The following is a 22,668-nucleotide window of genomic DNA, read 5'->3' as shown; positions in this document are numbered from 1 at the left end:
AAAGTCCACAAAAAGGGAATTTGGTCTTAATTAAATAACAAGTGAAATTGAGCTTAAACCTCAGTCAGGTTCAATGATTTTGTAACTAAGAGTAGGTCAATATTTCTTAAGTGGCATGGAATAAGTTACATGGCCTGGTTGATCAGAATTAATAGTTTCTATGTGTCTTTAAGGGTTGACTCAGCTCATCCATGTCTTAATAAAGCATTGGAGGTATCTACTTGTTGGGGTCTAAATGTCCTTTCACCCTGCAGTCACTCTTTGACAGCTTCATAAAATTAGCCCCAAACACTATTCCTGCATTCTAGTGTTTTTTTTTTTTCAGATCCTACTTCATACATCTTGAAGGCTTGCTGAATTCCATCGTACTTATCTATTCTGGAGGAAACATATTGCATAGTAGCTATAGCAACACCTTTCACTCATGACACTGACAAGTCTCTTCTGCTTTTATTCTATACCAATATCATTATGTACTCTTAAACTTTCCATCAACTAGCATGCCTGCTTAATGTGACGTAAAAGAAATCTGCATCCCTGAGTGCATGCTGTTTTTTTTGCTGATATTGCATCATTTGAACATGGTCTTGGCAAAGTTTGATTTCACTGGACATTTTTATATTTTCAAGTTAATGAGTTGTATTGCAATGTAACCTTTTTCATTTCATGTTATGACATCAACAACCGACCTGTTGTTTTGTAGATTTTCCATCAGAAATAGCTAACAAATCCCTCCATGAGGGCACCTGTACAATGCTTTGGAAATCCAAAGGTAGAAGAAGGCGATCCTCTCACCCAGCAGCAGAATCATCAAGTGAACAAGGTGCTAGTGAAGCTGATATTGACAGCGATAGTGGATACTGCAGTCCCAAACATGGCAACAATCAGGCTGGAGCAGCCAGTTTGAGAAATGCAGGATGTGGCACCTCAAATGTAAGTATACATTTACTTAGTGTATCCTGTTTACTATTTAACTTAAGCAAATCTAGTTAGACCTAGGCAATACCAAACATTTGTGAACACCTTGCTCCCCCATGTTTGTTTTGCATAGCAGTGAGCAATAGAGCTTTTACAATTTCATAAAGCTTCGAAAGTATGTACAGCTTGCAGAGTAGCATATGTTGTACATAGTTGGACACAAAAATTTTTGATGACTACTCACAAAACGTTGAGATCCAAAGTTTTAATATAGTGTTGCAAAAAGATACCTTAAATTTAGACTAATGCTGCTCTTTGTAATGTATCTAGGATGTACTTTGATGGTGAATTGTCTGTTCTATTCGTATGTTGTAGTCTTAATGAGGACAGCCTAAAAAAAAAAAAAGCCTGAAAAATAAAGACTAATAAACTTAGGCTACATGTAAATTGTGGTTGTCAAATTCTGTCGCCTCACTACAAGAGAGGAAACTGTAGCCAAACTTGGCACATTGCTTGGAAAACCTCTCATTAAATGATCAAGTGCATCCTTTGAGTTGTTGACAGGATCACATAGCCCAAAGAAAATTGAACAATAAAAAAGATTGGCACAAATATATCAGTAGAACATAAACTGAAACAAAACAGGTAACTATAGCAGCTCTGGGATTGGTGAGTGTGTATTTGTGCACGTGTGTGTGTGTGTATACATATAGACATACATGTTCACTGAAAAAAGCAAAGGTTAAAGTGACGTTACAGTTGGGTGTAAATTTCAGTGCCAAATGGGCCAGAGGGACCCCATCCTCAGGATCATGTCTTTAACTGTGTCCGAGGGAGCCCACCCCTGCAATACTACTTTTCTGTGCCTGCAGGACTGTGGCACTGGTGGTTGGAACTACAGGCATTGAACGCAGGACTGGCAGTGGTAGGTTGATTGCAGTCCCTCTGCCCAGCCCCTGTTCTTCATGGCAATAGGCTGTATACTGCGTGGGTATGCTGATGGTAGGGATTTGTGTGAAGGGTACAGGGTGTAGGGCCCTGCCCCCCAACTTCTGCTGTTGAGGTGGTCCAACTCCCTACAGGAAATGGATTTTATAGTGAAACACAGACTTGGGACTGACCATGCAGATGACCTTCTAGGTCCTTCCACTTAGACTATGAAGACTCTCCTGGGAAAGGTTAGTCTCATTCTCCTTTGTTTGGGGTTACCGGGGGAGGTGTGTTGTGTAGGAAAGTGCACTTTTTTTTTTTTTTACTTGGTCACCACCACTTTCTGCCTAGTATATGATGCAATTTTGACTGAAAGGGCTCTGGGTTCAGTGCCAGATCTCTTTCTCAAAAGCTGTACAATTTCTCCACAGTTAGCAATACCTTTGCCCCCCTGTAAGTCCTTATTAAATGGTTAACTGTGTTACCTAGGACCTGGGTACCAAAGAGGGTCCCAAAGGTCTGCAGCATTTATTGTGCCACTCTGAGACCCCTCACCTAGCACATGCAGAGTGCAATTGTAAGCTGTGTGTCTTGGTGCAGCTAAAAGTAAAAATACAACTTGGTACACAGCCTGTGTGCAATGTCCCCTGACATTCAATCAATTAGGATCTATAAAGTGCAGCTAATCACCCAATAGGGTAGGGGCTTGCAGGTCCCAGCGACTTACTTGTACAGCCAGGTCTTTAGGGCTGTTTGGAAGGGAGGTGATGGTCTGGAGGTGTGTGAGGAGGCTGTTCCAAGTTTTTGCTGCGATGTGCGAGCATCCTCCACTTCTTTGGTAGATGCATGGAGTATGAGAAAATGAAAGGGCGGCAGAGTGTAAACTTCTCGACGGTTGATGGAAGTTCAGGTGGTGGTTAATGTGTGTGGATCCTTGGTTATGTAGAGCCTTGTGTGCGTGGGTCAGCAGCTTGAATTGGCATCCCTTCTGTACGGTGAGCCAGTGGAGTTGCCTGATGTGGGGTGTGATGTAGGTTCATCAGCGAAGGCCGAGGATTGGTCAGGTTGCAGCATTCTGTGTGGTCTGAAGTCTTTGTAGGAAGTGTGCAGCAGTTCCTGCATAGAGGGCGATGCCGTAGTCCAGTCAGTTGGTGATGAGGGCCTGTTACGGTGCGGCTCATGTGTAAGGGGTAGCCACTTGAAGATCTTACGTAGCATGCACAAAATGAGGAATCAGGCAGAGCAGACTGCAGTGATCTGTGATATCATGGTGAGCTTGTTGTCAATGATGATTCCAAGGTTTCTGGCATGGTGAGAGGGAGTGGGCACGTGTCCAGGTCGGATGGCCATCAGTAGTCACTCCATGTGTTGCTGCTGTTGCCAGAGTTCAGTACTTCCATCTTTTCTGTGTTCAGCTGCAGACAGTTGTTCTTCATCGAGGAAGCAACGCTTGTCATGCATCTGTGGAAGTTGGTTCTGGTGGTGGGGGGGTCATTGGTGAGTGAGAGGATGAGTTGTCTGTGTAGAAAATTAAGTAAGACCTTGAGATCTGACTATGTTGGCCAGCGGGGTCATATATGCGTTTAAGGGTGTGGGGCTGAGGAATGAGCCCTCAGGGATACCGCAGGCGATATCCTTCGATTCATAGGTGAAAGTTAAATTCTCAGGGTTTTGCTTAAGCTGCTTTTTCTCCTCAATCGAGAAGGGTTGGGATGTCATCTGTGTTTGCGATCAGGGCAGTTTTGGTCCTGTGTAAACTGAATTGGGAGGTGTTGAATAGCTGGTTCTACTCCATGTTTGTCACGAGTTGCTTGTTGATGATCATTTCCAGTGCCTTTTCTGGGAATGGGCAAACACAAATGATGGACGGAATGCAGAACCAACCAAACATTCACCCCTCAGTCATGGATCTGGTTTTAATCCATCAATTCCTTTTCTCACTATGCCGCCCCAGTTTGGGCCCAGCCACATTCAAATCAGTCTTGACCCTGTTCCCAATGGGAACAGTCCAGCTCGAACTGCCAAGTCAGGTCCTCCCTGAAACGGAAACAAGCATCCTGGGAGCCGGTTTAATGGTACCACCCTTCGTCAGCCAGGCTAGCTTGAATCCAGTGGCATAGTGAGCCAGGGATCTACGTCTGGGCATACCAGGCGCACTTAAGGCGACAAAAGCAGGCAAACACAAATGATGCATGGAATGCGGAACCAAACGTTCACCCCAGTCACAGATCTGGGTTTAATCCATCAATTCTTTTGCTCACTTTGCTACCCCAATTTGGACCCAGCCATATGCAAATCAGCCTTGACCTTGTTCCCCCATGGGAACCGTCCAGACAGAACTGCCAAGCCAGGTCCTCCCTGGACCAGAAAAAAGCATCCATGGTCCATTTTTAGGATATTACCCTGTTCGATGGCATCTGTCGCTGTAGATACACATGTTCTGCATAGCTCGCCATCTGGTGTTGGGTCGGAGTGTTACAAGTTGTTTTTCTTCGAAGAAGTCTTTCGAGTCACGGGACCGAGTGACTCCTCCTTCTGTCTCCATTGCGCATGGGCGTCGACTCCATCTTCGATTGTTTTCTTTCCGCCATCGGGTTCGGACGGGTTCCTGTCGCTCCGAGTTTCGGAACGGAAAGTTAGTTAATATCGGAAGATTTTCGTCGGTATTGTTGCGTTCGGGATCGGTGTAGTTAGATTCAACACCGCATCGAAGATCGACGCGCTCCGGTGTCCTTCGGGGTAGTTTTCGATCCCCCGTCGGGGCCTGGTCGGCCCGACCGCGTGTCGAACAACGTCGATGGAACGGACCCCGTTCCGTTTTTGTCCCAAAAGCCACAACAAATACCCGTATACAGACCAACATTTGGTCTGTAACCTGTGCCTGTCATCTGAGCACAGTGAAGAGACTTGCGAGGCCTGTCGTGCGTTCCGGTCCCGAAAGACACTCCGTGACCGTCGAGCCAGGAGACTTCAGATGGCGTCCACGCCGACAGCGCACCGAGAGTTCGAGGAACAAGAGGAAGAAGAAACCTTTTCGATCCACGAATCGGACTCCGAGGAATTCGACGATCAAAGAACCGTGAGTAAGACGTCGAAAACAACACATAAGAGGAGTGTCAAGGCCCAGGGGACGCCACTGCCACCAGGCCATGGCTCCACCCATAAATTCGGTGACCGACCATCGGCACCGAAAAAGGCCCAAACAGTGCCGAGATCGTCCGACTCCGGTGGAGACACCGGCACGCAGCCTTCTTGGGATCGAGAAAGTGCTGGAGAAAAGCAATGACACTGAGATAGCGGTGTAGAAGCGGCTCGACGCCGAGACAGCGGCACCGACGAAGATCGACGCCGAGAGGTTTCGACTCCAAAAAAGAAAAAAGCCACCTCGGAGCCGAAAAAAGATACAGGCAGGGTTTCGGTGCCGAAACAACCCGTAACCGACCCAGGTCCAGGCTCTTATACAGAGGAGCAATCACTGTCCTCTCAGATGCGAAAGCATAGGTTTGAGGAAGAGCTGCAATCCACCGAAGTGGACCATACGCAAAAACGTATTTTCATACAGCAGGGAACAGGAAGAATAAGCACCCTTCCCCCTATTAGGAGAAAAAGGAGACTGGAGTTTCAAACAGACCAGGCGCCACAAACAAAAATGGTGAAAAAGGTGACTCCGCCACCCTCTCCTCCACCTGTAATTAACGTCTCACCAGCGCAAACTCCGTCACATTCCCCGGCTCACACCACCATGAGCCAAGGTGACCAGGATCAAGACGCTTGGGACTTATATGACGCCCCAGTGTCGGACAACAGTCCGGAGGCATATCCAACAAAGCCCTCACCACCAGAAGACAGCTCAGCATACTCTCAAGTGGTGGCTAGAGCAGCACAATTCCACAACGTAAACCTCCACTCAGAACAAGTCGAGGATGACTTTTTATTCAACACCCTCTCCTCCACCCACAGCTCCTACCAAAGCCTGCCTATGCTGCCAGGTATGCTTCGGCACGCAAAGGAAATATTCAAGGAGCCGGTCAAAAGTAGGGCAATAACGCCAAGGGTGGAAAAGAAGTATAAGGCACCTCCTACAGACCCTGTTTTCATCACCACACAGCTGCCACCAGATTCCGTCGTAGTAGGAGCAGCTCGGAAAAGAGCCAACTCCCACACATCTGGGGATGCACCACCCCCAGATAAAGAGAGCCGCAAGTTCGATGCAGCTGGGAAAAGAGTCGCAGTACAAGCTGCAAACCAGTGGCGCATCGCTAACTCTCAAGCACTACTTGCGCGCTATGACAGAGCCCATTGGGATGAGATGCAACACCTCATCGAGCATCTTCCCAAGGAACTACAAAAGAGGGCAAAGCAGGTGGTTGAGGAAGGACAGAACATATCAAATAACCAGATACGATCTTCTATGGACGCAGCAGACACAGCTGCAAGAACAATTAATACATCTGTGACCATTAGAAGGCACGCATGGCTAAGAACGTCTGGGTTCAAACCAGAGATACAGCAGGCAGTGCTCAATATGCCATTCAACGAAAAACAACTGTTCGGACCAGAAGTGGACACGGCAATCGAAAAACTTAAAAAAGACACTGACACTGCTAAAGCCATGGGCGCACTCTACTCCCCGCAGAGCAGAGGAACCTATAGCACCTTCCGCAAGACACCCTTTAGAGGGGGGTTTCGGGGTCAGGCCACACAAGCCAGCACCTCGCAGGCAACACCGTCCAGCTACCAGGGACAGTACAGGGGAGGCTTTCGGGGCCAATACAGAGGAGGGCAATTCCGTAGGAATAGAGGAAAATTTCAAAGCCCCAAAACCCCTACAACCAAGCAGTGACTCAGATGTCACTCACCCCCTCCACACAACACCAGTGGGGGGAAGAATAGGTCATTATTACAAAGCATGGGAGGAAATAACTACAGACACTTGGGTCTTAGCAATTATCCGACATGGTTATTGCATAGAATTCCTACAATTCCCTCCAAACATACCACCAAAAGCACAGAATTTATCAAAACAACATTTCGAACTTCTGGAAATAGAAGTTCAAGCACTATTGCATGTGTATCTACAGCGACAGATGCCATCGAACTGAAAATGTCACTTACCCAGTGTACATCTGTTCGTGGCATCAGTCGCTGGAGATTCACATGTGCCCACCCACCTCCCCGGGAGCCTGTAGCAGTTCGGAAGTTAGCTTCAACTTTGTACATTTGTATATATATTATTTTAACCTTAAATAGGTACATACTTAGTCACTCCATTGCATGGGCACTATTACTACAACACAACTCCTACCTCACCCTCTGCGGGGAAAACAATCGAAGATGGAGTCGACACCCATGCGCAATGGAGACAGAAGGAGGAGTCACTCGGTCCCGTGACTCGAAAGACTTCTTCGAAGAAAAACAACTTGTAACACTCCGACCCAACACCAGATGGCGAGCTATGCAGAACATGTGAATCTCCAGCGACTGATGCCACGAACAGATGTACACTGGGTAAGTGACATTTTCATTATCAGCCAGGCTAGCTTGAATCCAGTGGCAGTGCGAGCAGGGAGATTGGCTGGTAGATTTTGGTTTTGCTGTGGTCGGCGGAGTTTTTTTTGGAGTAGTCTGATTTGGGGGTGTTTGCAGCCATCTGTAAATGTGATAGCATTGTTTAGCAGGTTGGTGAGTTCCTGGCCACTCCTTTGGTTTCCAAGGTTGAAGATGTGGGGCGGGCACGGGTCTGTGGGAGCTCCCAAGTGGATGGATTTTATGGTGGAGATAATGTCCTGGGTGAAGAAGATGTTCTAGGTGTTCAGTGTTTGGTTTGTGTCGGTTACGGTGGTGGCATATCTGCCGAAAGTCCGTAGGTATGGGTTTGGGGTTCAAAGTTTCTGTATATGGTTGCTGTCGTGTCATTGGAATAAGTGGACGAGGTTGACACACAGCTCTTGTTCGGGTGTGATGTTTTCGCTGGCAGCCGTGTGGGAGAATCCCTTAAGAATGAGGTAGTAGTGTGAAACTTGCAGTCAGGGTGTGTCTCTCCAAGTCAGCTTAAAGGCCAGCAGGTGTGAGGTGAAGTAGAGCATGGAGGAAGGTCGATCTGATAATAAATGTGGTTGCTGTTATTGGTGGCGCCCACAAAGTGTTCCATAGAAAATATATTGGTGGCGTTTATTAATTCTAATGGTCTCTGCAGCATGTTTTGTCAGGGTAAGGGGGATACCTCTGCTCCATGTTCCTGATGGGGAGACCAGCACTGCCTCCGGATTGAAAGACGCACTCTTTGTTCTGAGTCGAACATGAAGTTCTAGTTTTAAGCTGACGACACCATCCGTGATTTTGATACCTTGCAGACTTAATTTACTGGAGGGTTGGTGTAAACCTTATGTAGAGTACATCCTATTGCCCGAAAACAATTTATTCATATTGATAAACTGAAATATATCCTTGACAACCTCAGCACGCTTTATGCTGTTTGGAGCGTCACTAGTGAAGCAAGTACAAACTTGTCCTAATGAATTGCTTCAAGCATGTTATTTACAGGCAAGGGTTTGGCACGAAAACCGCAGTTAAGTCAAGCTACTAACTAAAAGGATTTAAAGTGCCACGAAATAATCAAAATATAATTGTACTTTGTTATTTTTTGGGGGGTTTTCCGCACCTTCAATATTTGCTGTTTATCTGCCCAAAATTCTTAGTACGCTGAAAATGCTAAATGTATTCCTGTTAAAATAGTGTTTTCTCTTTGCAGGTAGCGGAGCCATCAGCTGCCGGTATGTTTCTTTTATTGACTTATGTGAAATACTCCTAATTCTGAGCTATGCTTTTTTTTCCCCCTAGTGGCCACAGTTTAATCTATGTATACCTTGTTTAACACTCTAATTATGGGCTACGAAGATCTTAAGGGCGGAAGAAATTGCAAAGATTCTTTCTCGTATGTGGAAGATTGTTTCATTAGGTCTGGTGATAGCCAAAATATTTTGGTTATACTACAATTATATATAGACACATAATGGGGGCTTCCATCTAGCCCTCTTAACCAGTTAGTCCTTGGTTGTGTCATTCACAGTGTTCTTCCGTCCGCTTCATAACACAGCATGGGGCAGTGGGACAGCCCAATTTAGCCATTGATGGCATTCTTCTGTTAAATAATGAGCATTTACCCGAACAAAATAGTTCTATTAAGTGCCATTGTCTACTACGGCAGTGTGTTGTTTAAGACACACAATACATTTGTGCTGTTAGCATTTTTTTTGTATACTATTGGTTTGCCCTGGCAGCTTTCCCAACAATAAAGTTTACAGACTCCATGACAAGAGAAAAGATGCATAAATAAAGCAAAAAGCCTGGGACCTAACGCCAGACTTGTTGATGTTGCCAGTGCTTGTTTTACAGTACTGGCTTGAATTGTACGCACTTTTGTTGGCTGTGAAAAGGCCATTCAACTACTAAAGCTTTTAGGTTGCATTTAATATTTCTTCAGAACTGGTTTAGTATGTTTCTTGCCTTTACAAATCTAACTATTTGTCTAAGTACCTACCACTATAAGTGTTTTTCAAAAGCTTTACAAAAACTTATCTGAAACTGAAAATATGATGGCCTGATACTATTGTGTTTTGGTTTAGCTGGTGCAAGCTGGGCTAGTGTAGCTTCTCAAGCAACCCAGAAAAAACCTTGGACTGAGAAGAATTCATCCTTCACCAGAGATAGCCGACAAATTGAGCAAAGGTCAAATATGCAGGTAACTTTTGTACTTTACACAAATATTTTTTTAACTTTTCATTTCGATTTTGGACCAAAATAAAATGCCAAAATAGAAAAGTTGTTAATGGTAAGAAGATTCTGTTGGACTTTATTTTTTCATTAGCATGATTTTGTTGAGAAAGGAAGGTTTAGCTTAGCGAGTTGTTGCATACTTTGAATGTTTTACCTTGTGATTACAGTTATTTAGAAGGGATACAATTTGTAGAGCTTCATGAAGAAGTGAGTGTTTGGTTAAGATAAAGAGAAGGTTAACTTGTCTGTCTGGGGAAAAAAAAAACTCGCAAACTGTTTGGTCGCTGTAAGGAAATGCCTCCTTGGCATGGTTACCCCTGACTTTTTGCCTTTGCTGATGCTAAGTTATGATTTGAAACTGTGCTGGGACCCTGCTAACCACCCCCCAGCACCAGTGTTCTTTCCCTAAACTGCACCCTTGTCTCCACAATTGGCACAACCCTGGCACTCAGGTAAGTCCCTTGTAACTAGTACCTCTGGTACCAATGGCCCTGATGCCAGGGAAGGTCTCTAATGGCTGCAGCATGTCTTATGCCACCCTAGGGACCCCTCACTCAGCACATGCACACTCTTCACAGCTTGTGTGTGCTGGTGGGGAGAAAATGACTAAGTCAACATGGCACTCCCCTCATAGTGCAATGCCAACCTCACACTGCCTGTGGCATAGGTAAGTCACCCCTCTAGCAGGCCTTACAGCCCTTAGGCAGGGTGCACTATACCACAGGTGAGGGCATACGTGCATGAGCACTATGCCCCTACAGTATCTAAGCCAAGCCTTAGACATTGTAAGTGCAGGGTAGCCATAAGAGCAAATGGTCTGGGAGTCTGTCAAACACAAACTCCACAGCACCATAATGGCTACACTGAAAACTGGGAAGTTTGGTATCAAACTTCTCAGCACAATATATGCACACTGATGCCAGTGTGCAATTTATTGTAAAATACACCCAGAGGGCATCTTAGAGATGCCCCCTGAAAACATACCCGACTACCAGTGTAGGCTGACTAGTTTTTGCCAGCCTGCCACACACCAGACATGTTGCTGGCCACATGGGGAGAGTGCCTTTTTCACTCTGTGTCCCCAGGAACAAAGCCTGTACTGGGTGGAGGTGCTTCTCGCCTCCACCTGCAGGAACTGTAACACCTGGCCGTGAGCATCAAAGGTTCACTCCCTTTGTTACTGCGCCACAGGGCATCCCAGCTAGTGGAGATGCCCGCCCCTACGGCCACTGCCCCCACTTTTGGTGGCAAGGCTGGAGGAGATAATGCGAAAAACAAGGAGGAGTCACCCCCCAGTCAGGACAGCCCCTAAGGTGTCCTGAGCTGAGGTGACTCTTACTTTTAGAAGTCCTCCATCTTGTAGAAGGAGGATTCCCCCAATAGGATTAGGGATGTGCCCCCTCCCCACAGGGAGGAGGCACAAAGAGGGTGTAGCCACCCTCAAGGACAGTAGCCATTGGCTACTGTCCTCCCAGACCTAAACTCCCCCCTAAATTCAGTATTTAGGGGCCCTCAGAACCTAGGAAACTAGATTCCTGCAACCTAAAGAAGGACTGCTGACCTGAAACCCTGCAGTGAAGACGGAGACACACTGATTTGGCCCTAGACCCACCGGCCTGTCTCCCTACTTTGACGAAAACTGCAACAGCGACGCATCCAACAGGGACCAGCGACCTCTGAAGCCTCAGAGGACTGCCCTGCACCCAAAGGACCAAGAAACTCCTGTGAACAGCAGCTCTGTTCAATCATCTGCAACTTTCTGCAACAAAGAAGCAAATTTAAAGACTCCACGTTTCCCGACGGAAGAGTGAGACTTTCCACTCTGCACCCGACGCCCCCAGCTCGACCTGCGGAAAACAAGCACCTCAGGGAGGACTCCCCAGTGACTGCGAGCCCGTGGGTAACCAGAGATGACCCCCCTGAGTCCCCACAGTGACGCTTGCAGAGGAAATCCCGAGGCTCCCCCTGACCGTGACTGCCTGTAACAAGGGACCCGACGCCTGGAACCAACACTGCACCCGCAGCCCCCAGGACTTGAAGGAACCGAACTCCAGTGCAGGAGTGACCCTCTGCCTAGCCCAGGTGGTGGTTACCCCGAGGAGCCACCCCGTGCCTGCCTACATCGTTGAAGAGACCCCCGGGTCTCCCCATTGATTCCAATACAAAACCCGACACCTGCTTGCACTCTGCACCCGGCCGCCCCTGTGCCGCTGAAGGTGTTCTTTCTGTGCCTGCTTGTGTCCCCCCCGGTGCCCTATAAAAAACCCCTAGTCTGCCCTCCTAGGACGCGGGTACTTACCTGCTGGCAGACTGGAACTGGGGCACCCCTGTTTCCATTGAGGCCTACATGTTCTGATGGATACAACTACCTGTGGATTCCTCACCTTATGAATTCGTTCTTGCATCAGCATCTGACTGAAAGTCTTCTTCCTAGCTGTCCACGTCGACATCATAATGGCATGGCTCCACGTGACTCCGTCTGACGTCAAGGTGCCAATAAGAGGTCCTCGTCGGCGTACTGACGTCAGTTTTCCTTTTTTCCGTGCCTTCGACGCCAACGGTTTTTCTTCCTGGCTAGTTGATAACTGTAATGATTTTTGGTGGCTACAATGTTGCCTCCAAAAAAGTCCGGTTTCAAGCCGTGTAAAGAATGCGGGGTCGGATGTCAGTGACCGACCCCCATTCGGACTGTATTTGGTGCCTTAGTTCGGAGCATGATGTGGAAGGATGCTCTTCGTGCCAGAGCATGAATCCAAAAGCTCTGAAGGAGCGTGAGGCGAAGCCCTTCTTGGCTAAAGCAAAGAAGAAGGGCCATAAAAAGGATTCCTCCCATGCTTCTCCCAAAAGGCATAAGAAGCGGCGTCATCATGACTCTCGGCGCCGTCATGACTCTCGACGCCGTTCGGAGTGGAGTGGAGTGGAGTGGAGTCGATCGAGGTCGAGGTCTCGATCATCACGACGCCAGAAGACATGGGAGATGAGTCCTACTGTCACGCCTCAGCCTGAGAGTCCGGAGTTGTCGCCGGCGCCACCTGTTTTTGAGGTCGTTCATCGTAGCCCTCAGTTTTCGCCGGCGTCAAGGGAGCCTGATGTTCAGCAGACATCTGCACAACAGTACCCAGCTTTCCCGGCTCCAGGGACGGATCCGGCCTCATTTTTTAATGCGATGTATGCCGTCTTCCAATCCATGGCCCCTGCTGGTGCACCGGCGGGTCCCACGGGGCCATTGGCGTTTAATATGGGCTCGCCGGCGCCATACAGGGCGGCTCCATTCATGCCCTTCTGCCCAACAGAGACTGGCGGTTCGGTGCTGAGGGTCTCCCCTGGCAGGAGTCCTCCACTTGTGACGGTGGATCCTCCTTCACGTCAACCGACTCCTTCTCCGCGCCATCCAACGTCGTTGATGTCCCCATCCAGACCGGATCCATCACCTTCCTGCCAACCGACTCTGAGAAGGTCATCATTCGACTCCGTGTCTGCACCGGCGCCGGATGAGTCTAGGAGTCTTCCTGGTCCAGTTCGGGATTCAAGGTTGTCGGCGTCGATGGACTCTTTGTTGACGCCGGCCCTCGAGACACATCGTTGATCTCGGAGAAAGGCATTGAGACTTTTGGAAGAGGAGGAATATAGACAGCTGGAGGAAGGCAAGATGGAGCCTTCAGATGAGTTCCAGGATCTTGCCACTGCAAGTGGTTTGGATACTTCCCCGGAGTGGGACATTGCGTCTCCGGGGGAGTTTACTGAAGAGGCCGCTTCCTTCCATACAGTAGTGAGGAAGGCAGCTGAGTACCTGGATTTACCTTTGTCTGTGGCGGAGGTAAAAACTAACTTGCTCACAGAGGTACTACATCCCTCTTCGTCCAGTGCTGACCCTTTGCTGCCTTTCAATGAGGCTTTGACTGAGCCTATTTTGGACTTGTGGAAGAAGCCAATGACAACTCCCGCTGTGAATAGGGCAGTGGCGAGGAGACCTAGAGGTGCACCAGGAGATCCGTTTTTTCTGTCACGGCATCCAACTCCGGAAAGCTTGGTAGTTCAGGCGTCATGTTCTGCAAAGGCTGCTCCTGGGACATTCCCTGGAGTCCCAACTGATAGGGAGTCCAAGAGGATGGAGCAGTCTTCAAAGAAGATCCTTTCATCTTGCAGCATGGCGCTTAAAGCTACTAATTCTACCTGCGTGCTGGGCAGATACGTCCACGCCCTTATGGACTCCGCTAAAGAAATGGCGAAGGAACTACCACAGGAAATGCATTAATCGTTTGGATCCCTTTTTATGGATGCGCAGGCAGCTGCACAGCAGATTATACAATCTGGCCTGGATACCTCGGATTCCATAGCCAGGGCCATGAGAACATCTGTGGCTACTAGGAGGCATGCCTGGTTAAGGACTTCTGGATTTTCTTCAGATGTTCAATCCACCTTGATGGATCTTCCATTTGATGGGGAAAAGTTGTTTGTGGACAAGGCGGACTCTGCCCTTGAACGGTTTAAGGACTGTCGGGCGACAGCTAAGTCCCTGGGCTTACAGACCTCTGCTACCACGCCTTATAGACCTTTTCGCAGGTTTCGGGGGTTCATTTGAGGCTCTGCCTTTCGGAGGTCGCAGTCTTACGCCCAGCAACCTGCCAATCCGCCCTATCGTGCCTTTAGAGGGCGGGGTTGGGGTAGGGCTAGAGGTCCAGCTAGAGGTCTTCTTCTTCATCCTCCTCTGGTGGACAACAGCAGAAGCAGCCCTAGTTTTCCCAACTTTATCATCCTTACTTCTCCTGTAGGGGGAAGATTGAGTCTTTTTCGGCAGAAATGGAAGTCAATTACAACAGACTTGTGGGTGCTAGGAATTGTACAAAAAGGCTATGCTCTCCCCTTTCAGGAGTTCCATCCTCCCTTCCCCCCCGTCCCTCCTTTTGTTCAGAAGGCCATCTTCTGTTGTTGCAACAGGAGGTTATTACCATGTTGGCAAAGGGTGCAATAGAGTTGGTGCCGTTGCAGGAAAGGGGTGAGTGGTGTTATTCAAGATATTTCCTGATTCCCAAAGTGGATGGTTGATTATGGCCGATCCTAGACTTGAGGATTTTGAATTTGTTCCTCAAGCAGGAAAAATTCAAAATGCTGACCCTAGCGCAGGTGCTATTGGCGTTGAACGAAGGAGACTGGATGGTGTCTGTCGACTTGCAGGACGCGTACTTTCATGTTCCGATAATCAAGTCGCACAGGAAGTATCTCCGGTTTGTGGTCTGAACGCAACACTACCAGTTTGCTGTCCTTCCCTTTGGACTTAATTCAGCACCTCGGGTTTTCACGAAGGTGATGTCAGTTGTTGCAGCACATCTCAGAAGGAGGGAAGTAGCGGTTTTTCCCTACCTGGACGATTGGTTGATCAAAGCCATGTGTCCAGAGCTTGTGTTGTCTTATCTGCGAATGACAATCCAGTTGTTGTTCGATCTGGGTGTTTCTGTAAATGTGCCCAATTCTCACCTGGAGCCCTCTCAACGCCTCCTGTTCATAGGGGCAGTACTGGACACAATGTTTCGGGCCTACCCCCCGCCTCAGCGGGTTCGGGACATTCAGGCGCTGATTCCGTTGTTTCAAGTTGGAGCGGCAGTTCCAGTCCTCAAGGTCTTACGCCTGCTAGGTCTGTTTGCTTCTTGCATTCTGTTGGTCACTCACGCTCACTGGCATATGAGGGCTCTTCAGTGGTGCCTCCGCAGGCAGTGGTTCCAACACAAAGGAGATCTCAGGGATTCAATAAAGATCTCCAAGGACCCTGTAGTGGATCTTCTTTGGTGGGCAGAGGACGGCAACCTTTCCCAAGGAAAACCGTTTTCACTGCCTCCTCCAGTGGCCACAGTGATATCGGATGCTTCCACTCTAGGGTGGGGAGCTCATCTGGGGGACCTGGAGATCAAGGGTCATTGGTCTCCAGCGGAACAGATGTTGCATATCAATCTGTTGGAATTGCAGGCTTTACGTTTGGCGCTCGAGGCCTTCCTCCCTTCCCTTCGCGATCAGTCAGTTCAGGTCCTGACGGACAACACTACCGCAATGTGGTATATAAACAAGCAGGGAGGAGTAGGGTCGTACCTTCTCTGCAGAGAAGCTCTGCGGCTCTGGTCCTGGGCTCAGGACCATCATATTTGCTTAATAGCGAATCATTTGGCCGGAGTTCTGAATGTACGTGCGGACGGTCTGTCGTCACTTCTCAAAAGATCACGAGTGGCATCTCCATCCAGATCTAGTCCTCCACATCCTCAGGATGTGGGGTACTCCTCAGGTGGATTTATTCGCCACTCAAGCAAACACGCATTGCCCGTTGTTCTGCAGCCTCCAGTATCCGTTGCAAGGAGCATTGGGGGATGCGTTTCAGATGTCCTGGAGCGGCCAGATGCTTTACGCGTTTACCCACACACCCTTGATTCCTCGAGTTCTGAGGAAGATTCGTCAAGACCGGGCCCAAGTCATCTTAGTGGCTCCGGACTGGCCGAGAAGGGTATGGTATACAGATCTGCTTCAACTCTCTGTGTCCTCCGCTCCGTCTCCCGCTCAGGGCAGACCTCCTCTCACAGTCGCAGGGGCAGGTTGAACGGGCAACCTGAGTTTGTTTTCTCTCCCACCGGATGTAGTGGATGTTATTCTCTCGTCCAGGCGACACTCCACTAAATCTATTTATGCCGGTAGGTGGGCAAAATTTGTGCTTAGTTGTGGAGAGAACCAAAAAGATCCCATGAAGGCCCACCTTTCAGATTTTCTTTTGTTTGCTCTTAGTTTGGCAAAGAAAGGCTGTGCGATAGCTACAGTTAAGGGATATTTGGCAGCTCTGTCGGCGTTTCTTTGCCTTCCGGACCAGCCATCTTTATTTAAGTCTCAATTGTAAATCGGTTTCTTAAAGGTTTGGTGAATAAGTTTCCTCCTACATCCTTTCACATGCCTCAGTGGGACTTGAATCTTGTATTGACGTTCTTGATGGGTTCGCCTTTCGAGCCCATGCATTCATGTCCTTTGAGATATTTGGTCTTGAAGACTGTTTTCTTAATTGCAATCACATCTGCTAGGAGAGTTGGAGAGCTTTAAGCACTTTCCGTTAAGCCCCCATTTACCATGTTTTTCCCTGACAAAGTGGTACTAAAAACCAGGGCTGCTTTTCTGCCGAAAGTTGTCACTCCTTTTCATATAGGGCAGTCTATTACCCTACCTGCGTTCTACCCTCCTCCTCACCCTTCTAAAGATGATGAGAGGCTCCATAGGTTGGACCCTAAGAGGGCCCTGAGTTTCTACCTGGAGAGGACTAAAGACTTTCGCCTAGATGATCAACTGTTTATTGGGTATGTTGGACAGCGAAAGGGCAGAGCGGTCCAGAAACGAACACTCTCCAGGTGGGTCATCTTGTGTATTAAGATTTGTTACTCTCTGGCGAAAAAAGTCCCTCCTGAAGGTATCAGGGCCCATTCTACTAGGGCTAAGTCTGAATCCTCGGCCCTAGCAAGAGGAGTTCCGTTAATAGATATATGTAAAGCGGCAACTTGGGCGTCCCTCCTTACCTTCGTAAAACATTGTTTAGACTCTGAAGTGAGGAGGGACGGTCATTTTGCTCGTTCGGTATTGCAAGATTTCTTGGTGTAATCAGGTGGGCACCCACCACCGAGTGCAGTACTGCTTGGGACTGTATTCATAAGGTGAGGCATCCACAGGTAGTTGTATCCATCAGAAGAACAAGTTACTTACCTTCGGTAACACTTTTTCTGGTGGATACACTAGCTACCTGTGGATTCCTCACGGTCCCTCCCGCCTCCCCGTTGCCTGCCTGATTTCACGCTTATCTTGCAGTATTTAGAGTAATGTTTCTATATATATTTGTATATACATGTATTTAAGGTAATTATGTAAATATACGAGTTCAATGGGCAAGATTTTTGTGTTTGTGTATACAGGGAGTGCAGAATTATTAGGCAAGTTGTATTTTTGAGGATTAATTTTATTATTGAACAACAACCATGTTCTCAATGAACCCAAAAAACTCATTAATATCAAAGCTGACATTTTTGGAAGTAGTTTTTAGTTTGTTTTTAGTTTTAGCTATGTTAGGGGGATATCTGTGTGTGCAGGTGACTATTACTGTGCATAATTATTAGGCAACTTAACAAAAAAAAATATATACCCATTTCAATTATTTATTATTACTAGTGAAACCAATATAACATCTCAACATTCACAAATATACATTTCTGACATTCAAAAACAAAACAAAAACAAATCAGTGACCAATATAGCCACCTTTCTTTGCAAGGACACTCAAAAGCCTGCCATCCATGGATTCTGTCAGTGTTTTGATCTGTTCACCATCAACATTGCGTGCAGCAGCAACCACAGCCTCCCAGACACTGTTCAGAGAGGTGTACTGTTTTCCCTCCTTGTAAATCTCACATTTGATGATGGACCACAGGTTCTCAATGGGGTTCAGATCAGGTGAACAAGGAGGCCATGTCATTAGATTTCCTTCTTTTATACCCTTTCTTGCCAGCCATGCTGTGGAGTACTTGGACGCGTGTGATGGAGCATTGTCCTGCATGAAAATCATGTTTTTCTTGAAGGATGCAGACTTCTTCCTGTACCACTGCTTGAAGAAGGTGTCTTCCAGGAACTGGCAGTAGGACTGGGAGTTGAGCTTGACTCCATCCTCAACCCGAAAAGGCCTTAGAAGCTCATCTTTGATGATACCAGCCCAAACCAGTACTCCACCTCCACCTTGCTGGCGTCTGAGTCGGACTGGAGCTCTCTGCCCTTTACCAATCCAGCCACGGGCCCATCCATCTGGCCCATCAAGACTCACTCTCATTTCATCAGTCCATAAAACCTTAGGAAAATCAGTCTTGAGATATTTCTTGGCCCAGTCTTGACGTTTCAGCTTGTGTGTCTTGTTCAGTGGTGGTCGTCTTTCAGCCTTTCTTACCTTAGCCATGTCTCTGAGTATTGCACACCTTGTGCTTTTGGGCACTCCAGTGATGTTGCAGCTCTGAAATATGGCCAAACTGGTGGCAAGTGGCATCGTGGCAGCTGCACGCTTGACTTTTCTCAGTTCATGGGCAGTTAATTTGCGCCTTGGTTTTTCCACACGCTTCTTGCGACCCTGTTGACTATTTTGAATGAAACGCTTGATTGTTCGATGATCACGCTTCAGAAGCTTTGCAATTTTAAGAGTGCTGCATCCCTCTGCAAGATATCTCACTATTTTTGACTTTTCTGAGCCTGTCAAGTCCTTCTTTTGACCCATTTTGCCAAAGGAAAGGAAGTTGCCTAATAATTATGCACACATGATATAGGGTGTTGATGTCATTAGACCACACCCCTTCTCATTACAGAGATGCACATCACCTAATATGCTTAATTGGTAGTAGGCTTTCGAGCCTATACAGCTTGGAGTAAGACAACATGCATAAAGAGGATGATGTGGTCAAAATACTCATTTGCCTAATAATTCTGCACTCCCTGTATATATATATATATATATTATATATTTTCATGGTTTTTGATGGGTCAGTTCTCACCTGTTCGCCTCAAAGGCACGAAATAAAATGTGGTGAAACTGACGTCAGTACGCTGACGAGGACCTCTTATTGGCACGTTGACGTCAGACGGAGTCACGTGGAGCTGTGCCATTATGACGTCCTCGTCGACGTGGACAGCTAGGAAGAAGACTTTCCGTCGGATGCTGACGCAAGGATGAATTCATAAGGTGAGGAATCCACAGGTAGCTAGTGTATCCACCAGAAAAAGCGTTACCGAAGGTAAGTAACTTGTTCTTTTGGGCACCTCTTTGTCCTCTGCACCTGACCAGCCCTGAGCTGCTGGTGTGATAACTTTGGGGTTGCTTTGTAACCCCCAACGGTGGGATACCATGGACCCAACTTTGAACCCTGTAAGTGTTTTACTTACCTGTGAACTTAACATTTACTTACCTCCCCCAGGAACTGTTGATTTTTGCATTGTGTCCACTTTTAAAATAGCTTATTGCCATTTGTTTCAAAACTATACTTGCTATTGTGATTATTCAAAGTCCTTAGAATACCTGAGTGAAATACCTTTCATTTGAAGTATTACTTGTAAATCTTGAACCTGCGGTTCTTAAAATAAACCAAGAAAAAATATTTTTCTATATAAAAACCTATTGGCCTGGAATTGTCTTTGAGTGTGTGTTCCATATTTATTGCCTGTGTGTGTACAACAAATGCTTAACACTACCCTCCGATAAGCCTACTGCTCGACCACACTACCACAAAATAGAGCATTAGAATTATCTCTTTTTGCCACTATCTTACCTCTAAGGGAAACCCTTGGATTCTGTGCACACTATTTCTTACTTTGAAATAGTACATACAGAGCCAACCTCCTACAGTCGCTTTGTACATACCTATGTTTTGGAGTGTGAATGGCAACTTGTGGGCCCTATAGTACCTGTGAATAACTGAATTAGTCATTTTAAAAGTTCACAGCTACCCAGTGGCATCCCGGTGCTGAAGATAGAATTCTTTCAGAGTAGGGTGGAAGTCATAGCTCGAGTTTAAACAACACTCTTTTTTTAAGATTATTCCTGAAATATGATTGTTTAAATTCACAGATTAGGAGGCATTGAGTACCACCGTTTGACTGCAGTATAAGAGGACTGACATCCTAGTCTGCACCTTGTGATTTTAAGAATTATAAATATATGTTGGCTGACAGATCAGAGATTACTGGTAACTGTACAGTTGACAAAAATGTGTGCAAGATAAAAAAATAACCAATGCAGTGAATTGCTTTGTGTTATATGCAGGCTTCATACAATATTCTCTTGGAAATCACAGTCCAATTAAGTATTTTAAGATGCTGCTTAACTAAAGACTTTTTGTGAATACCGATGAGTGTGGCCTCTGCATTTTGTACTATTTACAGCCAATTCAGAGCCTGCTTGGGAGGCCTTGGGTACAGCAAATCGCCTTAGTCTATTCTTGAGGAAAAAAGAACTTGATCTACTGTCTTGCAAGAGGTAAATGAATTGTCCAGAGTTATGTATAGCTAACTATCCCTAATTTTTGTAGCCGAGTTGAAGGGGGCAGTGGCGCGGTATGTTCGCTAGTCCACCAGTCGGAGGACTACGACCGTGAAGGGTTTCCAAAAAGCAGTATTTAATCTTGCTTAGTGCTTAATTTGTAACAGTAGAAGTGCAGGTGCCCAAATGGTTTTGTAGGAGGCCACCACCCACTTTCCTGGCTCCATTCACATCCTTTATTTACTCCACCCACTTCCACCCTTGGCTCTAGTGATATGTTACCCCTTAATGTGGCCTAGATAATGACTGATGGAGTAACATAGGCTAATAAGTCAAAGGCAAGAGATTTTTGTGTTGGACACATCCTGAACTGATGTTTTTTGAAGGTGCTCTCAAAGTGAAAATGAACAAAAAGACGATTCGCTCAGTGAAATAAAGTATTTTCCTATGACCACATCATTTGGTCAAGCATGAAAGCCGGGATTGTCCCCAGATTTTCCACTTTCACATTCTGCATTTTACCAATTACAATTAGATGTGTATCTTTCTGACATCAGAGGTTAACACTTTGTCCTTAATCCATGGGGCATAAGATTAGTGCAGAGGTGACAAGCAGATTACAGATTTAATTTGTACAGCTTTACATAGTGCAAACCCTGACGTGGATAGACATAGGAGCACTTCACAACAGGCAGATGGAATACGTTGTACTTTTTTTTTTTTTTTTTTTTTTTTGTTTCTCCAGGCACATCCAGATTTGCTGTAATTCAAAGGGTGCTGTTGAGCCCAAGGATGCAAACCTGTTTCCATATGTCTCTCCCTTTCCTTCGCCTCTCGAGCAAGCCCCTCAGACTTTCAGCAACTCCCCCACCTCTACCGCAAGCACACACACAACAATAAGCAGCAGTGGCCCAGCACCGACAATGGTCTCTATTTTTGATCACACGATTTGGAAAGCAAGAAATTCACCACCAGGATGATTCTCCTGTTTTGCACTGTGCAATTCAGCCGTAATGATTAGATTGGAATACCTTTATGATTTCAAGGGTTAACTCTTTGTCCTTAACCCCTTCACTAACAGGCCTTTCCCCCTCAGGTGCCAAGCCTTTTTTTGGATATTTGGGGCAGTTCGCACTTAGGCCCTGTTAACTTTTTGTCCACATAAGCTACCCACGCCAAATTTGTGTCCTTTTTTCCCCTTTGAGATACCCAGATTTTGTGGGTTCCCCTGAAGGAGACCAAGAAATTAGCCAAAGTACAGCGAAATTTAAAAAAACGAAACAAAAAAAAAATGGGGAAAGGCTGCAGAAGAAGGCTTGTGGGTTTTTTTCCCCCCTGAAAATGGCATCAACAAAGGGTTTGCGATGCTAAATTCACCATCTTCCCAGCTTTCAGGAACAGGCAGACTTGAATCAGAAAACCCCATTTTTCAACACAATTTTGGCATTTTACTGTGACATACCCATTTTTACTATTTTTTGTGCTTTCCAGCTTCCTTCCACTTAGTGACAGAAATGGGTGTGAAATCGATGCTGGATCCCAGAAAGCTAAACATTTCTGAACAGTAGACAAAATTCTGAATTCAGCAAGGGGTAATTTGTGTAGATCCTACAAGTGTTTCTGTAGGAAGTTGGCTCTGTATGTGTTATTTCAAAGTAAGAAATAACATGCACAGAGTCCAAGGGTTCCCCTTAGAGGTAAGATAGTGGCAAAAAGAGATAATACTAATGCTCTGTTTTGTGGTAGTGCGGTCGAGCAGTAGGCTTATCAAAGGAGTAGTGTTAAGCATTTGTTGTACATACACACAGGCAATAAATGAGGAATACACACTCAAAGACAATTCCAGGCCAATAGGTTTTTGTATAGAAAAATATATTTTCTTAGTTTATTTTAAGAACCACAGGTTCAAATTCTACATGTAATATCTCATTTGAAAGGTATTGCAGGTAAGTACTTTAGGAACTTTGAATAATCACAATAGCATATATACTTTTTACATAAATCCCATATAGCTATTTTAAAAG

The 22,668-nt window shown here is 46.4% G+C and overlaps 1 protein-coding gene across 2 annotated transcripts in view; it reads left to right on the top strand.

The window, feature by feature from the left end:
• Positions 1 to 22,668, top strand: part of SECISBP2L (SECIS binding protein 2 like) — a 435,435-nt gene that overhangs the window by 88,150 nt on the left and 324,617 nt on the right. For both annotated transcript variants that reach the window (XM_069222506.1, XM_069222505.1), the window contains exons 5-7: positions 704 to 933; positions 8,600 to 8,621; positions 9,474 to 9,589. In XM_069222506.1, coding sequence (XP_069078607.1) covers positions 704 to 933; positions 8,600 to 8,621; positions 9,474 to 9,589 — 368 coding nt within the window. The remainder of the gene's footprint in view (positions 1 to 703; positions 934 to 8,599; positions 8,622 to 9,473; positions 9,590 to 22,668) is intronic.

Source organism: Pleurodeles waltl, chromosome 3_1 (genome assembly GCF_031143425.1).
Source record: "Pleurodeles waltl isolate 20211129_DDA chromosome 3_1, aPleWal1.hap1.20221129, whole genome shotgun sequence".
NCBI lineage: Eukaryota > Metazoa > Chordata > Amphibia > Caudata > Salamandridae > Pleurodeles > Pleurodeles waltl.
Note: the sequence above shows the minus strand (reverse complement) of the source record. Positions and strands in the feature narration are given on the sequence as shown.